General features: G+C 40.4%; 1 protein-coding gene across 1 annotated transcript in view; it reads right to left on the bottom strand.

The window, feature by feature from the left end:
- The window catches only part of LOC115476024 (cytidine monophosphate-N-acetylneuraminic acid hydroxylase-like), a 362,006-nt gene that overhangs the window by 239,337 nt on the left and 101,178 nt on the right, over positions 1 to 21,491 (bottom strand). Inside the window, 2 exon segments of the mRNA XM_030212136.1 lie at positions 2,560 to 2,633; positions 2,635 to 2,764. Coding sequence (XP_030067996.1) covers positions 2,560 to 2,633; positions 2,635 to 2,764 — 204 coding nt within the window.

The following is a 21,491-nucleotide window of genomic DNA, read 5'->3' as shown; positions in this document are numbered from 1 at the left end:
ACAACCTGCGAAATACTTCGAGGAGAAAAATTATACAACTACGACTCAAATACCCACAAGCCCTATAGAGTACGCCACACTCTTAGATTGTCTTGACCCAGAAGAAGGAAACATACCCGCAGACAGAACATGGAACCGAATTCGAAACACTATCAGAAGACCTCATCTCTGAAACTCTCAAAAAATATGCCAAATCCGACAGCAAACTAGACACATGCCCAAACTACTCATGAAATCTGCTCCTCAACATTCATAATAGACCTAACGAGCCATGTGACTTCATCCTACAGAATGGACTCTTCCCAAAGAAAAAAGGAAAAGTCCTACTCCACCCCAATTCCTAAAGATACAAAGAAATGCACGAGTGAAATATCAGCTACAGGCCAGTAACTCCATACCACTAATAACCAAATAACTGAAGGAATGGTAACCAAACAACTTACAAACTATCTAAACAACACTCAATACTGCATGACGCCCAATCAGGATTCCGGTCGAATCATAGCACAGAGACCAGGATTAGGCACCCTTATGACTAGATTTAAGCAAATAATTGCAACTGGCAACAATATACTCCTCCTACATTTGACATGTCAAGTGCCTTCGATAGGGTTGACCACGGAATCCTACTACACATACTCGAATCACTTTGGCATGGAGGAAATGTCCTGAATTGGTTCGAAGGGTTCCTAACCCAACGTTCGTATCAAGTCACATCAAATTCACCACGTCTAAAGCATGACACCTGAATATGGAGTTCCACAGGTCACCTCTCTCACCAACCATCTTCAACCTAATGATGATCCCGCTGGCAAAACTCCTATCAAACCATAACCTCAACCATATATATACGCTGATGATGTGACAATATACATCCCCTTCAAACAGACATTAACGAAATCCATCAAAGCTACACATCATGACACATGGCAGATGCATTTCCGTCTGAAATTAAACGCAGAAAAAACTCAATGCCTAATACTCGCCTCCCAATACAACACAAAGAATTCACAGCTATAAACACACCAAACCTGAACATTCAAAATCTCAGAAATGGCTAAAGATCCCTTGGAGTCCACTATCGACCGCCACCTAACGCTCGATACTCATGCTAACAACACAACTAAAAGATGTTCTACAGCATGTGGAAACTTAAAAGGATAAGACCTACTTCCCAGATCCGTCTTTCGCAGCCTAGTACAATCCCTCGTGCTCAGCCATCGGATTACTGCAACTCACTATATGCAGGTTGCAAAGAACAAACACTGAGAAAACTTCAACAGCCCAGAATACGGCAGCCAGACTCATCTTTGGAAAGCCAAATATGAGAGTGCAAACCATTACGAAAGAAGCTGACACTGGCTTCCACTAAAGGAACGCATCACTTTAAAGTAATGCACATTAGTCCACAAAATCATTCACGGCGAAGTCCCAGCCTACATGTCTGAGTTAATAGACCTACCACCCAGAAACGCCAAATGATCATCCCGAACCGTCTTAAACCTCCACTTCCCCAATTGCAAAGGTGTGAAATACAAAACGCTACATGCATCAACCTTTTCTCACATGAGCACGCAGTATTGGAATACACTGCCACGCAACTTAAGAATAATCAACGAGCAAGCTTCCTTCCGCAGATCATTGAAGACCCATCTTTTCGAAAAGATTTACGGAAAGAACCAAAACACAAAGTCCACACCTACTATTCACAAATGCATCACACATTCACCTCGGAACTCTCATTCCCGTAATATCACATCATTCATACCTTCAATCACAGAAAGATATATATCATATGTCTTTATGCCTTCTTATCGCCCTCTAAGCTCCCATTGTTTCCTCCCAATGTTTCAATGTTTGTGCTCCATTGTTACACTCCCAACGACACTTCAATTGTTTCGCATAATTATGCAAAATGTAATCCATAACCAATCTGTAACAAATTGTATTTCCAACATTTAACTCATATTGTAAGCCACACTGAACCCGCAAAAGGTGGGAAAATGTGGGATACAATGCAATAAATAAATAAATAAAAAATCCCCTAAGGTGAATTCTGTTGGGATTGTTCTGACTACCTAAACTAAGTTTAGCTGTTTGACAGCTATGATATACACTCTCCATGTTAAGTGAAAGCTGATTGCATTATAATTTCCCTGGGAAAGTATATGCCCCTTCTTGACAAAACACATCTGTCCCCACATTTTTATAAAAGCTCTTTTCTATGTGTAAACCATGCTTCATACATATGGGCAATGCTTTATAAACTCCTTCCCCCCCCCCCCCCCAACCACATGTGCTTGAAACTCATTCCTGACATTAGCAGGACAAATATTACAGCCAAAGCAGTCTTGAGGGGGTCTTTTACTAAACCTAGCTCAAGTTATCAGCAGTAGGGCCCATAGGAATAAAAGGGACCCTACTGCAGATAACTCAAGCAAAGTTTTAGTAAAAAAAACACCCTGAGAGTCCATATAAAGTCCTGATGAAACATGCTAATTTTCTTTAAAATACTAACACAGTTGCAGATGAAAATATGAAAGCAACTTGAAACCATACCGGTTTGACAGATCTTCAATGTCCTTAATGAACAGCCCTCCCTGATGTTTGCACATATTTTTGCAGGCTCTCATCAGTTTCCCCATATTTGTACAGGATGTAACTTTTCCCATCGCTCTTGTTCCGCAAGAAATTTATTCCTTCTTTAAGGTTATTCACTTCCGAAGCACTTATGTTCAGCAATACCAGAGAGGATTGTTCAACACTGTTAAAAAGCAGAAGTTAAAAATATTAGTGCCAAAAGATCCCCCCCCCCCCCCCAAACCAATAGTTTTCAGCTGTTTGTAGAGCAGTGGATAAATAAGCACTCCATAAATAAATGCAAATCATAAAGAATCTGCATGTCACACACACTTCTGCGATCTCTGTATAGCAGCTACATCACCACACAGCGCATAAATCAATCAATTAGACAAGTCATTGCTCTGTGATAGCCATATGTCTCTGGTGTATTAGGAGAGCACAAGGCCAGAGTGGAGTAGCTTAGTGGTTAGTGCTGTGGCCTGAGAACCTGGAGAACTGGTTTGATTCCCACTACAGCTCCTTGTGACTCTCGGCAAGTCCCTTAAAACCTTCATTGACCCAGGTACAAAATAAGTATTTATATATAATATGTAAACCACTTTGATTGTAGCCACAAAAAGGCAGTATATCAAATAAAGAGTTGCACGGGGACAGAAATCTTACCCATCCCCACCCGTCCCTGCTAGAATCTTTCCCATCCCCACAAAAATGTAATCTATCCCAACCCGTCCCCACAAGAATTTAATAAAGTTAATATACTAACACGGGTTAAATGTTTTAATTATTGGTCAATCTAATTATCTATCACTTTATTATGACCTAATCACCTTTTATCAAAATCAATACTAAATATTGTTACAAACACATTACTTTATTCAAATCAAACAATCACTGGTTAATATTTAACAAACTACTTATACACTGACTGTGTTCTATTCCATCCCCCCTGATACTCAGTATAGTTCTTCAAATGTTCATGACTTATCTTATCTTTGTTCCAAATGACGAAATTTTAAATGTTCCATCATAAAGTTCATAAATGAGTATCAATCACTAGTCCGTTGATAAATAGAAAAAAGAATCCAAATTAGAAGTTCACAACATCTTCGGGGTGGGTCAATCTTCTACTGAAGCAAATGACTCCACTCAAACCGGATCCTTATATCAAGTTTCCTTCACAGCGATTTTCAATTTCAATCCATATTCATACATATTCACAGATCTCAACACAGGCCGTGTTTCATTATAACTTCTTCAGGAGATCCTACATACAAATATACACCATCACTAAACACATCATCAACCTCAAACAACCATAAAAATAACATTTTCTTAAAGCCCTTACCAGCCACATCAGAGTACTGGGCTCACAACAGGAAATCCCTTCTGATAGCGTGAAACGTCACGATTAGATTGAATGATCTAACTTTATGTGAACTACTACTCTTATACTGACATCAATAATGCCCAATCAACCTCCTTATTGAGGCTATATGGGTGCACAGTTCCCCAATTAAAAATAAAACGCTGTTCCCTTCAAATGAGTTCACGTTCTACATTGCCATAACCTCCCTGCAAGCAATTGATGATAACAAACTGCAAATCATCCACTGAATGATTATGTTGTAACCAATGGCGTTTCTATTTTCTGTAACCGAATGTTACTCAGATGTTGAGCAATGCGCAATTTGATTCTTCTTGTAGTTTCTCCTATATACCATAGCCGACAAGGACAGCATATGGCATAAACTACATTTTGTGTGTTACAACCCGTATGAGATCGTAACTCAAAATATCTATTTAAAGATTGTACCCAAATCCGATTAGTACATAAAGCATATTTACAGTACACACAAGCGTTACAACAGGTATGCCCACCTACTCCCTGCTGGCTATCCCATCGATTAAATTTTTTCTTGGATAAAAGCTCACCCATATTTTTCTCTCGATTACAAGCAAATCTTGGTCTGGTTTGTAAACTATGATGAAGAGATAACACAGACCAATGTTTAAGAATGATATCCTGTATAGCTCGTGTCTGCTTATAAAAAGGGAGAATACAGTTAACCTGGGAAGTTTTAGTTTTCACAGAGGGTACCCCATTATTCAGCCAACATCTTTGTGCCATAAAATCAGCTCATAAGCGGGCAAAATATGTACAAAGATGTTGGCTGAATAATGGGGTACCCTCTGTGAAAACTAAAACTTCCCAGGTTAACTGTATTCTCCCTTTTTATAAGCAGACACGAGCTATACAGGATATCATTCTTAAACATTGGTCTGTGTTATCTCTTCATCATAGTTTACAAACCAGACCAAGATTTGCTTGTAATCGAGAGAAAAATATGGGTGAGCTTTTATCCAAGAAAAAATTTAATCGATGGGATAGCCAGCAGGGAGTAGGTGGGCATACCTGTTGTAACGCTTGTGTGTACTGTAAATATGCTTTATGTACTAATCGGATTTGGGTACAATCTTTAAATAGATATTTTGAGTTACGATCTCATACGGGTTGTAACACACAAAATGTAGTTTATGCCATATGCTGTCCTTGTCGGCTATGGTATATAGGAGAAACTACAAGAAGAATCAAATTGCGCATTGCTCAACATCTGAGTAACATTCGGTTACAGAAAATAGAAACGCCATTGGTTAGCCATTGGTTACAACATAATCATTCAGTGGATGATTTGCAGTTTGTTATCATCAATTGCTTGCAGGGAGGTTATGGCAATGTAGAACGTGAACTCATTCGAAGGGAACAGCATTTTATTTTTAATTGGGGAACTGTGCACCCATATGGCCTCAATAAGGAGGTTGATTGGGCATTATTGATGTCAGTATAAGAGTAGTAGTTCACATAAAGTTAGATCATTCAATCTAATCGTGACGTTTCACGCTATCAGAAGGGATTTCCTGTTGTGAGCCCAGTACTCTGATGTGGCTGGTAAGGGCTTTAAGAAAATGTTATTTTTATGGTTGTTTGAGGTTGATGATGTGTTTAGTGATGGTGTATATTTGTATGTAGGATCTCCTGAAGAAGTTATAATGAAACACGGCCTGTGTTGAGATCTGTGGATATGTATGAATGTGGACTGAAATTGAAAATCGCTGTGAAGGAAACTTGATATAAGGATCCGGTTTGAGTGGAGTCATTTGCTTCAGTAGAAGATTGACCCACCCCGAAGATGTTGTGAACTTCTAATTTGGATTCTTTTTTCTATTTATCAACGGACTAGTGATTGATACTCATTTATGAACTTTATGATGGAACATTTAACATTTCGTCGTTTGGAACGAAGATAAGATAAGTCATGAACATTTGAAGAACCATACTGTGTAAAAAGATGTTCTACTTTACCTATGCTGTACTGCCTCCCATCCCCCCTCTGTCTTTTCTGTACCTGGCTGCTAGTCACTGCTGGTAGCCATAGACAGGAATGCAGACATCCCTGGCTTCTGTTACTATGGCAGCCCAGTATCTGGAATACACATCTTTTCTTCAGTTACAAGATGGTAAGGTCAAATGTACCAATAGGGTGTTGGCAGGACACCTATGCTACCTTCGATTTGTGTAGGGGGGGGGGGAGAGGTGACGACATCACTTTTTCTATAAGAATACCTGCACACAAAGAAATCTTCAGAATTAGCCATATTTTGCAGGAGACTTTTCTCTGTCCTGATTCAGGGCATCCTTGCTAATTGGCTATTCTCCAGGAAATATATTTTCCCTTCTTTATTTCTGCATTGCTTCTGGTAAGAACTATTTCTTTATAACAGAACTATCCTCTCCTTTCTTTATATTTTATCTCACTTCAGAACCACTGATATATTTCCTGCTTGAACCTTTCCTGCTTGAACCCCTGATATATTTCCTGCCATTTCTCTCTCTCTCTCTCCATACTTTCAGATAACATGTGCTGATCCCTACATGTTTTCAGATAACATGTGACCTATCTCTCTCTCTCTAAGAAAGCCTGGTCTCAGGAAACACCTGTGATCTCTCTGTTTCTCTCTATATACTTCCAGATAACTTGTGCTGATCTCTACATGTTTTCAGATAACATGTGACCTATCTCTCTCTCTCTCTCTCTCTCTCTCTGTCTAAGAAAGCCTGGTCTCAGGAAACACCTGTGATCTCTCTGTTTCTCTCTTTCTCTCTCCATACTTCCAGATAACATGTGCTGATCTCTCTCTCTCTCTCTCATTATCCTTGTTCTCCTTACAATTGTTCCTTATCAAATTAGTCTGATTGCTTATGATTATTACCTAAGCTATTGATATTAGATTCTGTACATGTGATGATATTTTTCTAACTGAGATTCTGTACATGTGATATTTTCCCAAGACTTTCAAACTGATATCTGAAGCTGTGCTTTTAAGAATAAAAACCACTTCTAACTCTCTGATTCCTTTAAACTTATTCTATGATATTTTTCTTTATTTTGGTACAAAGTGAATAGCATAAACGCAGCCAGTACAATTGGTAACCCCGACGTTTTTTTGGGGCGCTATTTGCGCTTTCTCCCATCTGCTGGGTGAGCAGAGGGAAGATTATATATTTTTTCTGTTTATATTTTATATTTGATATCCTTTGTTTTACAGTTGTTGAAAAGTTTTAATTTTGTTACATCCTAACTATCACAAGGTATGGATAGCTAGAGGTAATCTCCGGAGACGTCCGGAAGGAGAAGGGATCCCAGTCCATTTTGTCCCCTTATTGTCACAAAGATTTGTAAGTAAATAATTGCTATTCTGATAGAAAATATATTTTTATTTTATTTGAGCTCTTTATCACATTTCTATTCTCACTGTTTCAATTTTCTATGTTCCTGACCAAGCTTTCTTGTTCTGCTCTGAGTCCTTGCATTGCAGAAGCTACAGTCCTTTATAATCAGAAAGAAAATAAAAAGGCATAGGATTGCTAAAGAGAATCCTTCTATGTGGCCACAGAAGGCTTTCTTTACATCCTTGTTTTTTTAAAAATTCTGATTTCAATTTAATTTTAGTTGTAGCCAACATCTCTCTTTAAAAAAACATTTCTTTCCTTCTGGAAGGGAATATCTCTGAAAGGATCAATTGTATAGATCAATTGTTTCCTTTGTGTTACACTGCATGGCTAGGCATAAATAATCATAGGTGTCTTTGTCATGTTTACTAGCAATATTCCTCTGTAAATAGTTTTGCTTTCAGTGCTTAACTCTTTCTTTTGTGAGCATTCTAGCACTGCTGATAGGGATTGAATTGCCTTTTGTCTACTTTTCCCCAAAAGCCATTAACTGCTGATCTGGCACTTTACTTTTTAAATTTCTTCTGGCTTAATTCTAATATTAGATACAAATTTTATTTCAATGCTTTCTTTTGTATACAATTCTTCAATGTTTTATTTTGTGTATATAATTTCTAAGATAACAATTTTGTTTTCATGATAAACTTGCTAAGAATTAGTTTTAATTTTAGGATATTTAAAATATTAGGAATAATCTTTTGTTATATAATATGTGGTTCACATTCCAGAATGAAAATTTATCGTACTTTTCCCCTGCTTTTTTTGAGAAGCTATGAATGGAACAGGTACATGTGCATCCTAATAAGAAAAATGACATAGCTAGACCAGTGAAATAAACAAAATATTTTTTCTTTTTTAATTATTTTAATGCACTCCACTGAAATTTGATATCAACTGCAGAGATACCAAATCTACAAGGATCATTTAAACTTGTACATTTTGTCCTATTTCTGGAATTGCTATCTCATATTAAGTTGTGCACACAAATTGATAAATTTATCATACATACTTTTACACTTTAAACTTTCTGATGCAATTCTATTGTCCCCACATTTGCATTCTCTTCCTCCCTATCCCTGAGCAATCAACTGTACTTTGCAAGTGAGATTCATCAACACAGATTTGCCACAGTTCTGCTGAAACTTGTTTTGCTAATAATGCTAAGTAACATTTGTATCCTGATTTACTTAATCTGTTTAGTTCATCGCTCTTATGATAAATATATATATCTGTGTTACTGTACCTCAGTAGTTTGCCCCTAATTATCTTAAAATTACCTTCTCTTTCACCACATTATCTTAGAAACAAGAGGGATTTCTACATCATGATAATACTAAACAGTTGTTTGTTTGTTTGTTTGTTTGTTTGTTTTGTTTTCTCCCATTTTCTATATTCTTTATGACCTTTGGTTACTATAAATGGAGAAACAGGGATATGTATATGACATGACATTCTTTTTGGTCAGACCAGTATGGCCATTGATTTTTACTATATCCTATATATATATACCTTGAACTGTGCAAAAGAATAAAATCTGAGAACACCCTTGAATTAATGCCATGTTACTAATGAACTGAATTATATGGACTGTTTAACCTGCTGAAAACCATGAAATGCTCTAAGTGCAAGTCTTCCAGATACAACATGATGATGCCTTCAATGTGAAAACCTGACTGCCTGTGTGAGCCTTCCAACAGTATACAGACTGCTATTCCACAATACCAGAACCTACACAGAACTATAAATTTCCCTGATGCCAAGATTGTCTACGTATCAAATCAACAACATTTTAAGTGACTTTCAATACCCTGCTTTCTAATTGCTTATATTTTAAAACCACACATTATGGACTTTTCCAATGATTTTATTTTTCTTACTGAATTATCTCCTTACATCACAAGCTGTTTTATGTACTGTTGATGTTAATTGCTTATACAATGTTCACCATGCTATGGAAAACCTTGTTACTCTTAATACAATACATGATAATTTTATACCTATTCTTCCTATTGCTGCTCCTTTCTAGTGCTCTCTTATCACTTCCTGTTTTTCTAATTATGTTCCATTTCTTCAAGCTTTCTTTCTTGGACTCCTTGGTTTTCTAGCCTTTCTCCTTATTCTCTTTTGTTGTCTACCCTGTTTTCTATCTCTATGTAAGAAATTGTTCTCTATACCTTTTAATACCAATATTATGTTTAATGAAACTTCTACCCCAAATTATTCTACTTCTCCAATTTTTGCTCCCTCTCGCCACTCCCACACCCTACCAACTTTTCCTGCTGAAGAACCTACCATCTCCTAGTTTCTGGTTTTGTCTCCCTTTTCCGTTTAACGGGCGCCAAGAGGGAAGATGTAAAAAGATGTTCTACTTTACCTATGCTGTACTGCCTCCCATCCCCCCTCTGTCTTTTCTGTACCTGGCTGCTAGTCACTGCTGGTAGCCATAGACAGGAATGCAGACATGCCTGGCTTCTGTTACTATGGCAGCCCAGTATCTGGAATACACATCTTTTCTTCAGTTACAAGACGGTAAGGTCAAATGTACCAATAGGGTGTTGGCAGGACACCTATGCTACCTTCGATTGGTGTAGGAGGGGGGGAGAGGTGACGACATCACTTTTTCTATAAGAATACCTGCACACAAAGAAATCTTCAGAATTAGCCATATTTTGCAGGAGACTTTTCTCTGTCCTGATTCAGGGCATCCTTGCTAATTGGCTATTCTCCAGGAAATATATTTTCCCTTCTTTATTTCTGCATTGCTTCTGCTAAGAACTATTTCTTTATAACAGAACTATCCTCTCCTTTCTTTATATTTTATCTTACTTCAGAACCACTGATATATTTCCTGCTTGAACCCCTGATATATTTCCTGCCATTTCTCTCTCTCTCTCTCTCCATACTTTCAGATAACATGTGCTGATCCCTACATGTTTTCAGATAACATGTGACCTCTCTCTCTCTAAGAAAGCCTGGTCTCAGGAAACACCTGTGATCTCTCTGTTTCTCTCTCTCTATACTTCCAGATAACTTGTGCTGATCTCTATGTAACGCCCCCTAGGTTTCAGCGCTGCCCCGCTTTGCAACAATAACAGAATCTGCTATTGGTCACAGCACCGGGGTAAGATGTTTCCCCTGAAGCGGAGCACACTTCCGCCCAGCGCTACTGGTTTTTAATCATTAAGGAATAAAATAACTAAAATTAAATAATTTTTATTAACAGAGTCGATTATTTTCAGAGTGTGAGGAACCCCATTCACGCTGGCAAAGAAATGTGTATCACCACCTTTAACAAGCAAATATGTTTAATTTATTCTGCAACTCACATTTGTTTAACGGTTACATTTACTTAAGCATTATGTGAACAGCTCAAAGTAGCTTCTATTCATGTTTACACTTTTCAACCTTCAGAACCTTACAGAACCTTTAAATGCTTATACTGAAAGAAATGCAAGAATACAAAGCATTAATTTGTGCACTAGCAAAGGAATTTACTCCCTTCTTAGGGTTTTCTGGATTTCATGGACCCAAGCTCAAAGATTCCTGAAAACTAAGTTCAGAAATGTTTGGAGACCGGAACCCAGTGAAACTCAAACCTCAGCATATCATTATTAACAGTCCAGGACTTTTTTTCTCCTGTTTAAACCTTAAAAGCAATTTTCCTTTGGTTTAAAAAAAAAAAATTTGTTTATCTTCTTTCACAGGTAGGGCAAAACAACAACAGGTACCTTTACTGTTTCAGCTGTTCAAAGTTAAAATTATGTGTGCACACAAAAAAAATAGTTCTAGAAAATTATTCAAAAATGCATAAAGGTAAATAACTTATCCACTCCTTCCAGTTTTGATCCGGTAACCTCTTGCTGCTTGAGACTGGATCCCAGGAAACACTGCTGCCACAAGGAAACACCGCCACTCTGGAGGAATCAGCAGCTGCCCCTCAGAATTACTGCTGCAATTCCTAGGAATCCGCTTTGCTGCAGTTGATGCACAGGAACAGGAAAACCTCAACTCTATTGTGACTCTGATACAGGAGTTCTGAAACTAATGCTGGCTAACTCCCAAACTCTGGTCCAGTTTCTTCACTTGACCATACCCTCTGTCCAAGAATCATATGCAATGCTCTAACACTTATTCCTCCTTTTGTAATAATAACTTTGCTGGTAGCTTGAATTTCCCAGCTCATCACCTTCAAGGTGCTCTCTCTGAATTCCAATACTTATTGATGGAAACCTTTCACCCTGGCTTTTCCAATACAGCTAAACCCCCCTTTCTTTTGGAGTACTGGAGAGTCCCCTTAAAAGTCCCTTCCCTTACCAGTACTGCCTCTGAGTTATCAGCTGACTCTACAGAAAGAAAACCTTTTTTTCTCTCAGCATAAAAAAAAAACCTCCCTGTCAGTTCTCTTTCTCCTATCCTTCTCCCTGCTTCCCCAAGCCGTAGTCCAGGTAACCAGAATCAGATGACATCATCGGTCCCTTCTGAGCCAATCAACCTCTCCAGCACTTAAGCTACAGTTTGCGCTGAGAATATGGAATCTGAATTTCCCTGGTGTCAGCTCCATTTTAAAACCATCAGACCCATAGACTTTAATTGAGAAGAAACCTTTCCTAAATATTTTGACATCCGCTCATGTCACATCCCTCCCGCTCGCTGAGCAGCTGTAGCACATCTCTCCTGGTACCCTGATAACCTTCGAATTTAAAAATACCTTTTCTCCTGACCACACCGTATTTTCCTAAAAAAAACCCATAAAATAACTTATAAAATTCTCTGATCACCATCTAATAATTTCCCTTACACCCCCCTCCATCCTATATAACCATTCAAATTCCAAACACCCCCCCCAAAGATGCGCAGCCTCCTTGAAACTGCGTATCTCCCTATAGATAACTTAAAAACAATATTCTTTTTGCCAGATCCCCCTAATTCCCCCAAACAGGACCCCCAAATGCCCTTACTACCCCAAAAAAGTTTAATTAATTAATCCTCCCAAGGCCCTGTCCAGGCCCCGATTTCAGGCCTACTCAGAGCTTCAGAACCTTACTGAGCATGTGCAGAACCTGCCATTACCCAGTAATGCACTCTGCCTCTCCTTCACTTAAAGCCAGCCATCCATCAGGGCTGGTCACAAACAACTCCTGCCCCTAAAAATCCCATCTCTGCAGCCCTGAGGACCCCTCCAGCACTCCAGAAGGAAAAGGTAACATTTGTATTTTGTTTTTAACCATATTACATTCGTCCCTTCAGTAAAAAATGTCGTCCCCGACATTTCCATAACCCCTCAGGATTTTTTCTTTTTTAATAAACTATATAATCTTTCAAATAGTTAGGTCTACAACCTCTAGTTATACGTTTTGGTCTTTCACTAAATGCTTCCGTATTGATTACACTATCTCCCGGGTTTCCTTCCCTTCCAGAGTCCGGAACATCTAGCATATTCTCCATCTCTAAAAAGTTTTCATCTCCCCCTTGTGGAGGTGACTCCAGATCACAGGTCAAAAACCAGGCAGTTTCTAAATCACCTGCCTCCAAAAAACCACTCTCTGTATCAGTGTCACTTTGTAAATCCCCATCCCTTTCCCTGACTTCAACATTATCAATACTGTCTGAAAATACATCTTTTGTAGGTCCCAATAACACTTTTAAGTTGTTTCTGTGCACGACTTTACACATTCCTTTAGGGTCTTTGATCCTATACGTACTTCCCTCAGGTGTAAATACGTGTACCACTTCATAGGGAATTTCCTCCCACTTATCCCTTATTTTTTTACGGCCCCTAAATTTGTTGTCTCTTAACAACACCCTGTCCCCCTTAGAGATGAGTGCTCCCTTCGCTCGCCGGTCAAATATCCTCCTCCTTGTCGAAGCATGCTGAGCCGACTCTTGCTGAGCGATTTGAAGAGCATCTTGCAATCGCCGATGATGCAATTTAACCCAATCGTCTAACTTTTCAGCTTCATTCTCATCAAATTTGGTTTGTATATCATGGGGTAAGCGAGAATCTCTTCCAAAGAGTAGGTAGAAAGGTGAGTATCCCGTAGAGCTATGCGTGCTACTATTATACGCCATTACCAGTTCCGGTAAATGCTCTGCCCACCGGCTCTTCTTGGTCTTAGACAGTGTCCTTAACATGTTGAACATGGTTCTGTTGAATCGCTCGCATTGGGCGTTCCCTTGCGGGTGATAAGGTGTGGTGTGACTTTTCCTCATCCCATAAATTCGACATAGCTCCCTGATTACATCAGATTCAAAGTTTCGGCCTTGGTCAGAATGTAACTGCGATGGTATGATATCCAATGCTTCACTAACAATCTGGCAGTTGTAGAAGCAGTCTGATTCCTCGTGGGCACTGCTATTGTGAAGCTGGTGAACATATCAGTCATCACTAAGATATGCTCCATCCCATTGCTGCTCGCCTCCAAAGTAACATAATCCATCGCTACAATTTCCAAAGGATAACTGGCCTGGAAGTATTTAAACTGCGCTCGCTCTTGAGGGAATAGATCTTTTGCTAATACACATCGTCTACATTCTCTTATCCAGTTACTAACATCTCGTGCCATTCCCGGCCAATAATAATCCTTTTGCAAGTTTTGAGCATTTTCTCCTCTGCTGGATGACCCACATGATCATGCTTTGACTGAAACACTTCTCTTCTGATTTCTCTTGGCACTACCAATTGTTTCACTTCCAGGCTATCTCTAGGATTTATAAGCCGACCATACCATATCCCATTTTCACAAAGAAGCCTGGCTCGTTGTCGCCACAACTTCTTCCGCTCAAGAGACCATTGGCTGATATTTATGGATGAATTCTGGTTCAGATGATCCAATATGAACTTGATATCTGAGTCCTTTTGTTGTTGTTTCCTTAATTCTGATTTCCCCATACTCAGCACCAAACGATTGCACTTTACTTTTTGGCCCTTTTCCCCTCTACCTTTCGGCCACAAACAGTCTCTCACTTCATCTGCCTTAATCAACAGAAAGTCTGGTCCTGCATCTTCTCTTTCTTCTTCAGAGTTTTGAGGCTGTCTGGACAGGGCATCAGCTACAAGATTGGTTTTACCAGGTTTGTAACATACTTCGAATTCTAACTCTGCCAGCTGAGCAAGCCACCGTTGTTCCGTAGCGTGTATATTGGCAGTTCCTAAATACCTTAGTGGATTATGGTCTGTTCGGATTAAAAACTTCTTATACATTAAGTAGTCTTTAAACTTCTCCGTGGCTGCCCACTTAAGTGCTAAGAGTTCCAGCTTAAAGATACTATAATTCTTGTCGTTCCGTTCTGATTTACGTAAGCCTCTGCTAGCATAGGCTATTACCTTTTCTGTTCCTCCCTGAACCTGGCTTAGGACTGCCCCAAGACCACGATGACTAGCGTCAGTTGTAAGGATAAAAGGCTGATCGAACATAGGGTAGGACAATACTGGTGCCGTACTTAAACTTCGCTTTAGTTCATCAAAGGCTTCTTGACATTCCGACGTCCACTGAATTGGCACCGTCTTTGCTTGCTTCTTGTTTTTCCCGGTCAATCGATGAAGAGGCATTGCGATTTTTGCAAAAGAAGGTATAAATTTCCTATAATAGCTAGCCATTCCTAAAAACTGACGTACCTCTGTGGTTGTAGATGGTACTTTCCAATTGGTGACTACTTCAATCTTCTCATTATCAACAGAGACTCCCTCCGCTGACACAATATACCCTAGATATTTCACTTTCTTCGCTAGCAATGTGCATTTCTTTGGCTTAAGCTTCAGGCCGCACTCGGCTAAACGAGTAAACACTTTATCCAATCGGTCCAAATGGTTGTCAAAGTCTTTGGAAAATATAAGGATATCATCCAAATAAAGTAGCAAGATGTCAAATACATAGTCGCTAAAAACCCCTTCCATCAAGCGTTGAAATGAAGCCGGAGCATTACTCAACCCAAACGGCATCTTTGTCCACTGATATAATCCAAATGGGGTAGCTACAGCTGTTTTTTCTTTATCCTTTTCATCCATCGCTACTTGGAAGTACCCTGAGGTTAAATCCAAAGAAGAGAATAGAGTAGCTTGACTTAATGCGTCTAAAGCTTCTTCTATACGCGGGAGTGGGTAAGCATCCTTGATAGTTATGCTGTTTAATTTCCTATAATCTACACAAAACCTAATTGAACCATCCTTTTTCCTTATGATTACTGCAGGGGAAGACCAAGGGCTCATACTATTTTCTAATATTCCTTGAGCTACCAAGTCTTGGACGTGTTTCTTAAATTCCTCATACACATGAGGCGACACTCTCCTGTACGCTTGTTTTATGGGTGGATGCGTACCTGTATTCACAGTGTGCCGAATCCTATCGGTGAATCCAATATCACTTTCATTTGCAGAGAAAACTTGACGATGTTTTTGCAGCAATTTCTTCAAATTCTCACTTTGCTCCGCGGTTAAATCTGACCAATTTATGTTTACTGCCAAATCTTTTAAAAACTTATCATCTTCTATATCCAACTGATCCATTATTCCAGTTTGAGATTTCCTTACCACCATGATGTTCCCTTCGAGTTGACAATGGACAGGTGAAGGTGTAAAGATCTCGCTAGGCTTATATACTTCCGCAATTCGCATCCTTTGCGAAAGTCGAATTCTCCGCTGTCCAGCATTCAATACACGGACTACCACTCTGTCTTGTTCTGGTCGGACTAGGGTATTAGCTATACAGACTCCAGCAGGCAACATGACTGACTCAGATCCCGTCACAACCACTGGTGCTCTGGTACGACTGCGTAACCCCACGCAGCTTCCTTGTATCATAACCTCTGTTAGTGGAGGCAGAGTCACCTTCCTTCTGCCTACTAGTTTCACAAATCCAATCTTCTCTTTGGTTTCATTCTGTACCTGTCTCCAAAGGCGATGCATTTCTCCCCGTTGCAGCCAACTTTCTGCCAACAAATCCCAATCTAATCTTTGTAGAATATTCATTCCTATTATTCCAGGTACCGGATTCACCCGCTGGTAAGCCTCATCATCACGCACAATTAAAATTCCACATTGTCTCACCATCTGTCCCAGACAGGTAATATCCGCTTCTATGCAACCCAACAATGAAAGTTCCACCCCATTCACTGCTGACAGCCTCTCCAGAGTCATTTCCTTTAGTTCTACTTCATCTTGCAAATATTGTTGAAAGAAACTTGCTGTGATAGTAGACACTTCTGAGCCACTGTCAACACAGCACTGAAGTATCACTCCACCTATCTTCACCTCAGTCACCGGACTGGTTTCTATTACTCCACTTTGTTGACCGTATAAATCAGCACTGTTCTTTTGAACCCGAGTTACTGAAGCGATAACTGCTTTTGAGGTTGACGGCGCCACAGACAACTCTGGCTGTGTATCCTTCCTGTCCCGAGGAGCTGCCGCATATGAGGTAATGGGTGCTGTAACTGGTGCTCCACTAGATGCAACATTGGATACCATACTATGAGTAGCTCCAACCCAAGCCACATCCGTCCCACAGGCTTCCGCTTTCTCGCTCCGACATTCTCGAGCCACATGTCCTGCTTCTGCACATTTGTAGCAAATAAGCTGTCCTCTTTCATTCCTAAGAGAAGCCCTTCTCTCTCTCGGCTGCCTGTTAGGAAGATTAGCCCACTGCTGACCATTTTCTCTGACCAGCTGACGCCCAATATCCCCCCGCCTCAAAGCAGGGTATTCTCTAGCAGACTGTTGTTGGCTCAAAAGTTCAGCCATCATTTGCTTTAAATCATTCAATTCGGTTTCCACTCTAGACTCAATGCTGGTGCTTCGAAGCGACACCTCACTTCTGGCTCGAGACAAAATCTTTGGTGGCCTTTCCTCCCAATCAACAGGCACATCTTCCTCAGCCCACTTCACTGCCTCTTGTAGCAGAGTGGCGAATTACATCTCAGGAACCTGCTCTATTCTTTTTTTCATTTCTCGGCGTAAGTCCTCCCGGATTCCCAACACAAATCGCTCTTTCAGCATCTTCTGCGAATCACTAAAACAATTTGGATCTATTGCTTCAATCCGTGATAACTTCTCTTGCAGGCCATAGGCATAAGACCGGATATCTTCTCCCAAATCTTGTCTTTTATCATAAAATTCCTTTACTCTGACTGTCACCGGTACTTTGTCCCCATAAACAGTTTTCAATACTTCAAAGAGATCTTCCACAGTCTTTTGTGAACTGGGAGCCACGAAACGAGCTGTATCTCTTGCTTGCCCAATCAAGTGATCCTTCACTATCTCTAGTTGATCTTCGGGAGGAATTCGCAAGACTCGGAGGGCCGCTCTGGTCCTCTCTATCCATTCCACCACCGTCAGGTCACCATGCTTCTTTGGAGTTCCGGAGAAATCAGGAATTTTTTTATCCCTTGGGATATACATAGCTGTAGCTGTTCGTGGTCCTTCCAGGAACCTTTCAAATATTTGCTGCTCTGTCCTCCGCTCCTCCTGAATTCGATGAAGTTCTTCATCCCTAAGCCTCAGCTCCTCCTCTTGCCTACGCTGCCGTTCTCGCCGCTCTTCTTCCTGCTGCTCACGGTAGGCACGCCACTCTTCCCTCAAAGCCTGTGCCCAGTCTTCCATAGCTTCCAGGAGCACCCAACTCTTCCAGAGGACACAGCGTTGTTTGAGACTCTATTGCTCCCTCCCGTGAAGGTGTACCCACACTCTGAGACTCCAAAACTCTATCCTGTCCGTGATGCCAAAAAAAACCTCTCTGTAACGCCCCCTAGGTTTCAGCGCTGCCCCGCTTTGCAACAATAACAGAATCTGCTATTGGTCACAGCACCGGGGTAAGATGTTTCCCCTGAAGCGGAGCACACTTCCGCCCAGCGCTACTGGTTTTTAATCATTAAGGAATAAAATAACTAAAATTAAATAATTTTTATTAACAGAGTCGATTATTTTCAGAGTGTGAGGAACCCCATTCACGCTGGCAAAGAAATGTGTATCACCACCTTTAACAAGCAAATATGTTTAATTTATTCTGCAACTCACATTTGTTTAACGGTTACATTTACTTAAGCATTATGTGAACAGCTCAAAGTAGCTTCTATTCATGTTTACACTTTTCAACCTTCAGAACCTTACAGAACCTTTAAATGCTTATACTGAAAGAAATGCAAGAATACAAAGCATTAATTTGTGCACTAGCAAAGGAATTTACTCCCTTCTTAGGGTTTTCTGGATTTCATGGACCCAAGCTCAAAGATTCCTGAAAACTAAGTTCAGAAATGTTTGGAGACCGGAACCCAGTGAAACTCAAACCTCAGCATATCATTATTAACAGTCCAGGACTTTTTTTCTCCTGTTTTAAACCTTAAAAGCAATTTTCCTTTGGTTTAAAAAAAAAAAATTTGTTTATCTTCTTTCACAGGTAGGGCAAAACAACAACAGGTACCTTTACTGTTTCAGCTGTTCAAAGTTAAAATTATGTGTGCACACAAAAAAAATAGTTCTAGAAAATTATTCAAAAATGCATAAAGGTAAATAACTTATCCACTCCTTCCAGTTTTGATCCGGTAACCTCTTGCTGCTTGAGACTGGATCCCAGGAAACACTGCTGCCACAAGGAAACACCGCCACTCTGGAGGAATCAGCAGCTGCCCCTCAGAATTACTGCTGCAATTCCTAGGAATCCGCTTTGCTGCAGTTGATGCACAGGAGCAGGAAAACCTCAACTCTATTGTGACTCTGATACAGGAGTTCTGAAACTAATGCTGGCTAACTCCCAAACTCTGGTCCAGTTTCTTCACTTGACCATACCCTCTGTCCAAGAATCATATGCAATGCTCTAACACTTATTCCTCCTTTTGTAATAATAACTTTGCTGGTAGCTTGAATTTCCCAGCTCATCACCTTCAAGGTGCTCTCTCTGAATTCCAATACTTATTGATGGAAACCTTTCACCCTGGCTTTTCCAATACAGCTAAATCCCCCTTTCTTTTGGAGTACTGGAGAGTCCCCTTAAAAGTCCCTTCCCTTACCAGTACTGCCTCTGAGTTATCAGCTGACTCTACAGAAAGAAAACCTTTTTTTCTCTCAGCATAAAAAAAACCCTCCCTGTCAGTTCTCTTTCTCCTATCCTTCTCCCTGCTTCCCCAAGCCGTAGTCCAGGTAACCAGAATCAGATGACATCATCGGTCCCTTCTTAGCCAATCAACCTCTCCAGCACTTAAGCTACAGTTTGCGCTGAGAATATGGAATCTGAATTTCCCTGGTGTCAGCTCCATTTTAAAACCATCAGACCCATAGACTTTAATTGAGAAGAAACCTTTCCTAAATATTTTGACATCCGCTCATGTCACATCCCTCCCGCTCGCTGAGCAGCTGTAGCACATCTCTCCTGGTACCCTGATAACCTTCGAATTTAAAAATACCTTTTCTCCTGACCACACCGTATTTTCCTAAAAAAAACCCCATAAAATAACTTATAAAATTCTCTGATCACCATCTAATAATTTCCCTTACACCCCCCTCCATCCTATATAACCATTCAAATTCCAAACACCCCCCCAAAGATGCGCAGCCTCCTTGAAACTGCGTATCTCCCTATAGATAACTTTAAAACAATATTCTTTTTGCCAGATCCCCCTAATTCCCCCAAACAGGACCCCCAAATGCCCTTACTACCCCAAAAAAGTTTAATTAATTAATCCTCCCAAGGCCCTGTCCAGGCCCCGATTTCAGGCCTACTCAGAGCTTCAGAACCTTACTGAGCATGTGCAGAACCTGCCATCAGTGTTGCCAGGTGGGCGGTTTTACCGCCCAATTGGGCGGTTTTCCGCGACCCGCCGCGGGAAATTTTTGCCCGCGGCGGGTTGCAGTTTTTTGGGCTGGTTTTTGGGATTCACGGCGGTTTTTTGGGCGGCTTTTTGCCTTTTTCGGCCGCGGGGGGGCGGGGTTAGTGACGTTTTTGGGCGGGGTTAGTGACGTTTTGGGCGGGGCCGATGACGGGGAGGCGGGGCCGATGACGTGGGAGGCGGGGCCGATGACGTGGGAGGCGGGGTTGATGACGGCGGGGGCGGGGGTGATGACGCGGGGGTGGGGGTGTCAGGGGCGGGGTTTGTGTTTGGGCGGGTTTTGGGCTGGTTTTTGGGCTGGAAAATTTTTTTCCACCTGGCAACCCTGCCTGCCATTACCCAGTAATGCACTCTGCCTCTCCTTCACTTAAAGCCAGCCATCCATCAGGGCTGGTCACAAACAACTCCTGCCCCTAAAAATCCCATCTCTGCAGCCCTGAGGACCCCTCCAGCACTCCAGAAGGAAAAGGTAACATTTGTATTTTGTTTTTAACCATATTACATTTACATGTTTTCAGATAACATGTGACCTATCTCTCTCTCTCTCTCTCTCTCTCTCTCTCTCTAAGAAAGCCTGGTCTCAGGAAACACCTGTGATCTCTCTGTTTCTCTCTATATATATACTTCCAGATAACATGTGCTGATCTCTCTCTCTCTCTCATTATCCTTGTTCTCCTTACAATTGTTCCTTATCAAATTAGTCTGATTGCTTATGATTATTACCTAAGCTATTGATATTAGATTCTGTACATGTGATGATATTTTTCTAACTGAGATTCTGTACATGTGATATTTTCCCAAGACTTTCAAACTGATATCTGAAGCTGAGCTGGTAAGAATAAAAACCACTTCTAACTCTCTGATTCCTTTAAACTTATTCTGATATTTTTCTTTATTTTGGTACAAAGTGAATAGCATAAACGTAGCCAGTACAACTGAGTATCAGGGGGGATGGAATAGAACACAGTCAGTGTATAAGTAGTTTGTTAAATATTAACCAGTGATTATGTTTGATTTGAATAAAGTAATGTGTTTGTAACAATATTTAGTATTGATTTTGATAAAAGGTGATTATGTCATAATAAAGTGATACACAAGAATTTAATGGTACATAAAAGAAAATTCTGGTCAGCTCCCTCAGTCTCTCTCTAGATTTGAGCCACTTCACTGTAGGCAAGGAAGGAATGGAAGCTGAAACTTAGAACACTCTGGTGTGCACATGTAAGATTTGTCTCTGATTTCTGGCACTGTGTGCTGAGAGGTCACCATATGCACGGGCCAGTAGGTCAGGTGACATCCGATGCTC

This window comes from Microcaecilia unicolor, chromosome 1 (genome assembly GCF_901765095.1).
Source record: "Microcaecilia unicolor chromosome 1, aMicUni1.1, whole genome shotgun sequence".
Taxonomy (NCBI): Eukaryota; Metazoa; Chordata; class Amphibia; order Gymnophiona; family Siphonopidae; genus Microcaecilia; species Microcaecilia unicolor.
This window is presented reverse-complemented; position numbering and strand designations above follow the sequence as displayed.